General features: G+C 46.0%; 1 protein-coding gene across 1 annotated transcript; it reads left to right on the forward strand.

The window, feature by feature from the left end:
* The first annotated feature begins 275 nt into the window (after positions 1 to 275).
* Pmis2 (PMIS2 transmembrane protein) lies at positions 276 to 879 on the forward strand. The gene is made up of 2 exons (XM_051207680.1): positions 276 to 452; positions 602 to 879. Exons 1-2 carry the CDS (start codon positions 276 to 278, stop codon positions 728 to 730), a joined length of 306 nt encoding a protein of 101 aa, XP_051063637.1. The 3' UTR covers positions 731 to 879.
* The last annotated feature ends 5,538 nt before the right edge of the window (positions 880 to 6,417 follow it).

Genomic DNA, 6,417 nt, shown 5'->3' on the forward strand with positions numbered 1-6,417 from the left:
GAGACAGACTTCCACACAACCCACTCTTGAGGGTTACAAGAACTACCATCACAGGGCCTAGCCCCACCCTCGAAGGCCTGAGGTGCCTAAAAGCGGTGGGACCACGCCCACCTCTTGAGGGCAGCCAATCAGAACTGGAGATGCTCTTAACTCCATTGTGAAGAATGGCCTTAGACCCTAACAGCTCTTAAGATTCTGGGTAGAGCTCCAGGGAGTGAGGTGGGTCTGAGTCTCTGTTTTCAAGCCGCTAGGGTCTCTCTTTTCATGAAGAGATCATGGATGTAGCCCCAGGTCCTGCAGAACGCCCCGCTCCCAAAATTAGGAAGCCACTAAACCGTCCACAGACTACTGAAGAACTAGGGTTTTATGCTCAGAATCATTTCATCATGACGATCTGTGCAGTGATTCTTTTCCCACCCTTTGGATTGATAGGCCTCTACTTCAGCCGCAAGGTAAAAGTATTCCCCAGACACTGCTCATCCTGTCCTCTGCTTACTACCTATCTCGGGTCGGGTTCTCCCCACAGTGCCCAGAGGGCTCCAACCCTTCTTCCAAGAGCTTCTAGCCTCAGAAACCCATACCCATGCTCCCACTCTTACAGACCAACGAAGCCAATAAGGACAGTGACTGGGAAGACGCTTATTTAAACTCGTCTCGAACTATTTGGATTGACGTATTCGGCATTTTGGCGGGTTTAGCCATCATTTACACATATGTCCTACTTATATGACAGCTACACCCAGCATGCACGGGCCCCACTCCCCACAGACACGTCCAATTAGACGTTGACCAGTCACCAAGAAGAAACTCAGAGCTTCTGACATCTCTTAACCAAGAAACACACCAGCCAAGAAACTGAACACACAAGCAACCCACCGAGGCCACCTGCCCACAGGACATCAGCTCACTGTCATTTGGCCTCCATAGCTGTTTCCATCTACCTTGGAGGGCCACACTCAAGTCCTAAATCTGTGTAAGCCACTGAGCAGCTCTTCTCTTTCCTGAGAAGAAAAAAACAAAAAACAAAAAAACCGCATTTCTTAGCCCAATAAAATTGGAAGAATATTCTGGCTTCACCTGTGTTTGTAAATGCTTTTCTGGTCAATAATGGTTTCACTGGGGCTGTGTTTGCTTAGACCCCAAGTAAATCAAGCTGCAATAATGATGGCACTCCCCTATAATCCCAGAATTTGGAAAGTACCAACAGGAGGATTAGAAGTTCAAGGCCAGCCTGGGCTACTCAGTGAGTTAAAGACTAGCCCTAACACACAAGACCCTGACGAAACAATAAACAATGTTATAAAGGTGAAACCCAGAGCCATGAAAATGGATTTTTCATCCTCTTACCACCACAACACTGGTAACCCTGCATTCCCTGGGGACTGGAGAGATGGCTGAAGTGTCTTTTGATTGTTTTCGAGACAGGGTTTCCCTATGTAGCTTTGGAGATTGTCCTGAAACCTGCTCTGTAGACTAGGCTGGCCTCTAACTCACAGAGATCTGCCTGCCTCTACCTCCCAAGTGCTGGTATTAAAGGCGTCAGCCATTGAAACTGGGCAAGGCAGAAGTGTTTAAAAGCACTTGCTGACTGATAGAGTTCTGGATACAATGGGTCATATTGGTAAGCCCAACACTCCTGGGGTTAGATGGGAGGTGGAGGCAGGCTGGAAGCTTGTGGACTAACTAGCCTGGAGTACATTGCAGGCTGGTAAAAACAAGGAAGATGGGGCTGGAGAGATGGCTCAATGGTTAAGAGCACAGTCTGCTCTTCCCAAGGTCCTGAGTTCAATTCCTAACAACCCCATGGTGGCTCACAACCATCTGTAATGAGATCTGGTGCCCTCTTGTGGCCTGTAGACAAACATGCAGGCAGAACACTGTATATAATAAATCTCTAAAAGAAAAAAAAAAATGTTACCTCAACAAGGTAAAAGGTAAGAACTGGATCTCAAAAGTTGTCTTCTGAGCTGCACATAACATACACATTTTAAAAAATGAAAAATTTGCATATCTGATTTCCTGAACTTTTTTTTGTAAAGCATACATACTAATTACTAAGGTGGGAGTACATTTAGAAATCTGAATGAATGTTTAGTCTCTTCATGACTTCCCTTTCAAGTTGAGATGCTACCCTTCTGGTGTCTCAGAGCAGGAAAAGAAAATGGAAAGCTTGGCTGGGCATAGTGTCACACGTCTTTAAGCCCAGCCATCAGGAGGCAAGCAGGTCTCTGTGAGTTTGAGGCCAGCCAGGAACACATAGTGAGTTCCAGGACAGCTAAAGCTGCATAGTGAGACCCTGTCTCAAAAACAAGAACAGTAAGAATTCTGTAGTCCCAAAATTCAGAAGGCAGAAGCAGAAGAACAGAGATTTCAAGGCCAGCCCACGCTATATAAATGAGACCTGGTCTCAAACAGAAGACACAAAAAACATCAAGAAAACAGGAAGCTTTCTCGTTGTTTGAGACTCCAACATCAAAAAGAGACAAAGGGGAATATTTCAAAGAATAACAGTGGATTTCATGGGGCTGGGAAATGTAGCTGGCCAAGCATGAAGTCCTGGGTTTGATCCCCAGCACTGCATAAACAGAGTGTGGTTGTGCATACTCGTAATACTTTACTCAGCAAGGTCAGTTCAAGGTCATTCCTAACTGCAAGTCAAGTTTGAAGCCAGCCTGGGCTATCTAGGTCTAAGAGACTGTCTCAGAACACACACACACACACACACACACACACACACACACACACACGATAGGAATGTAGGTAGATGATAGATAGGTAGGTGTTACTGAAAGTTTTCTGTCCCAGCCTGGTCCTGCAGCCATTAGCCCCAAATAAACACACAGGTGCTATATTAGTTATTAAACTGTTGGCCAATGACTAGGGCTTCTTATCGGCTGGCTCTGCCTTAATTATTAACCCATTTCTATTGATCTAAGTATTTCCGTGTGGTCTTATCTTACCAGAGAAGGGTCTGGACCTGTTAATCCTTTGGTGGCCTATGTGGTGACTGTTCTGGTGGGCTCCCTGTGCCTACATTTCCCAAAATTCTCCTCATCTCCTCGCCCCGCCTATCTTCCTGCCTTATTGGCCAACAGTGTTTTATTCATCAACTGACAATAGAAACATATATAGGACTTCCCCATCAGATAGATAGATAGGTAGATAGATGATAGGTAGGTAGAGCGATAATGTTTATGAGTACTTCCTGCTTTTGCAGAGGACCAGAGTTTAGTTCATAGCAGCCATGTCAAGGTGGCTCATAACTGCCTATAACTCCAACTGCAGGAGATCAAATGGCCTCTTCTGGCCTCCATTGACAGACACACAATTGGCATAAATACAAGCACACATTCATACATGTAAATTTAAAAAAAAAAAGATAAAATCAGGCTAGACACTGGGGAAATGCTTTTAATCCCAGCACTCATAGGCAGAGGCATATGGATTTCTGAGTTCAAAGCCAACCTGGTCTACAGAATTAGTTCCAGGATACCCAGGGCTAAACAGAGAAATCCCGTCTTGGGGGGGGGGGGGTAGAGAGGAGGGAAGATGAGGAGGAGGCAAACCTGTGAATATTAATTTTTCAGAGTCTGCCGACTTTTGTACTGTGAAGAATTGTAGATCACACAACCTGAGTCAGCTAAGGAGTGCCAAACAAGAAAGCCGGTCTACTGTGATTTGACCAGTAGGTGAGCAACAGGGCCACCTGTTGGTAGTTAGCAGGATTGTACATGTATGTGTCTGCCTGCGAGTATTTGGAGGTAAGGGGTCAACATCCTCCTTTATCGTTCTCTACCTTAGCTTTTGGAGACAGTCTTTCAGTGAATCTGGAACTTGTGACTGACCCAGTGAGCTCCCAGGATCCGCTTACCCTGTCCCCTGGTGCTGAGGTTACAGACAGACCACAACCCTGGCTTTCTTTCCACGTGGCTTTTGTGCAGCCAGAGGATTCAAGGCTAGCTTTAGCTACAAAGTAAGTGGGAGCATAGCCTGGGCTACCCAAGACTTTCTCCAAAAAACAAACATACAAACCAAGGGAGGAGGGGGCACATCGGGAGATGGCTCAGTGGCTAGAACGTTTGGAGGTCACATGTAAAGACCTGAGTTCAAATCCCAGTACCCACAAAAATGCTGAGCATTGGGGCGTGCACCTGAGGTTTACACTGTGGGTCAGAGACAAACACACACGGATGCACATCCATACACAAGTATAAAGAAAAGACCTTTACAAAGATAGTGGGTTCTGAGTCTTTTCCAAAGGCTGGTAAGAGGGGGGACCTCTCTACCAACTAGGCCATCTTTCTTCCAGTCCCTTTTGTATTTGTTTTCTGTGATGGGTATCTCATGGAATCTAGTTGACCTTGAACTTGTTAAGTAGCTAACGCTGACCTTGAACTCCTGATCCACCTGACTCTGCCTCCCAAGAGCTGGGATTTCAAGTGAGTTTGAAGCAAAGCCATCCTGGGCTCTTCTGAGATCCTGCCTGGTGAAAATAAAAATAAAAGCTTGAGGCTGGGGATGTAGCTCTGTGTGGAGAGTGCTTGCCTAGCCTGCACTAAGCCTGCAGCAGGAAGATCACATATTTAAGTCTGCCTTCAGCTTCATAGCAGATTGAAGGCAAGCCTGTCCTGAGTGTATGCACACACCCACACAGGAATGCACACACACACACACACACACACACACACAGGAATACACACACACATAGGAATACATACACCTTGGAATACACAAATGCGCACATACAGGAATACATACACACATAGGAATACACACACACACACAGGACTACACACACATACACACACAGGAATACACACACACACACTCAAGTGTAATCAATGCACCCTGAGGCCCCCAGGCCCACATCCCTCTTGCCTCAAATGTCATTTTCCAAGCTTCAAGGTGCTCAGAAGGGACCTATAGGTAAGCAAGGAAGTTGAAGAGAAAGTATTTACATACCTATTGTCAAGGTGGAACCCAGAGTTCTCAGGCTGACCAGTAAGTAGCCAGGACTAAACTTCCATTATAGCAAGCATCCAATAGAAGTAGAAATCTGAGCCTGGGAGGCAGGTCCTGCCTGGTTGCCATAGTAATCCCTATTGAGCTGCTTGTAGCTGAGAGCTTTCCTGGGCCAGGGATGTCAGCTCCAGGTACCTGCTGGGAATTTTTGAGGGGGGCAATGAGGGAGGAACAAGAGGAATAATGGGGTTTCAGACAGGGTACCCTAAGGAAGTAGATAGAGCGGTGTTCACAGGGAGAAAAGGGTCACTGCAGGGAAGCTATTCTAAAAGGACCAGGAAGGAGCTCAGAAGGGGAGGGAGGCTGCCAGAGAGGTTAAGAGCACAGGCTGCTTTTGCAGAGGACCAGGGTTCTACTCCCAACACCCCCACAGCAGCTCACAACCATCAATCATTCCAATCTGGTGCACAGATGTACATATAGACAAAACACCCATCACATAAAGGAAGATTTTAAATTTTTTAAAGGTTAGGGAAAATGTGTTAGAAATCTTTATCGGAAGACTTACAAGGGGGTATAGGCAGACATGGGGAGGAGCTAAGAGTTTATGGGGGGGGTCAAAGAAAGAATTAAAGGAGTCATGTGATGAGCTGGGGAGGAGGGCAGTTATAGGTGAACAGCTAAAGATTGGAGAAGACCATGGAAGATTCATAGGAAAAGATAGGGTGAGCTTCGATAGAGTTGTTGCATACTGTAGCACGAATTCTATTTGGGGTATTAATAATAAAAACCTAGAGACAGATACTGGGGTTATAGCTGAAGATCAGTGAAGCAAAGCAACAAGCCACTAGAGGGTTCTTGCCTCTACCAATGCTCTGACCAAAAAGCTATCCTGTCCTCAGACTGCATCCGTCTCCACCAAACCTCAGACCACTTCCAACTGCAAATCACTCCTGTGTCTACTTCCCTAGTGCTGAGTTTAAAGGCATGAGATCCCAAGTGCTGGGATCACCTTTGTGTGAGCTCTGTTTCTCTTTCTTTCTTTCTTTATTATTTTAATTTTTGAGACAGGGTTTCTCTATGTAACAGTCCTGGCTATCCTGAAACTCACTCCGTAGACCAGGCTGGCCTCTAACTCACTGAGATCCTCCTGCCTCTGCCTCCCAGGTGCTGGGATTAATGGCTGTACCACCACTGCCCGCCCGTGTGGCTAACTAGTATGGTTGGCTTTGCACTCTGATCTTCAGGCAAGCTTTATTTGTCAGATCATAAACAAGATATCACCAGAGCAGACATTGGAAGCCTTGTGGCCAAGAATTTTAGACGGGAATAATGAATTTCTAGTGACGGCTTTATAAGGACTGATTACGGATCTTACCTGGTTTTGTTTTCTGTTTCCTGCCTGTGTGTAAGGGAGAGTGATACATGCACACAGGTGTGCGCACTCATAGGAAA

The sequence above is a fragment of the Phodopus roborovskii genome, unplaced genomic scaffold (assembly GCF_943737965.1).
Source record: "Phodopus roborovskii unplaced genomic scaffold, PHOROB, whole genome shotgun sequence".
Taxonomy (NCBI): Eukaryota; Metazoa; Chordata; class Mammalia; order Rodentia; family Cricetidae; genus Phodopus; species Phodopus roborovskii.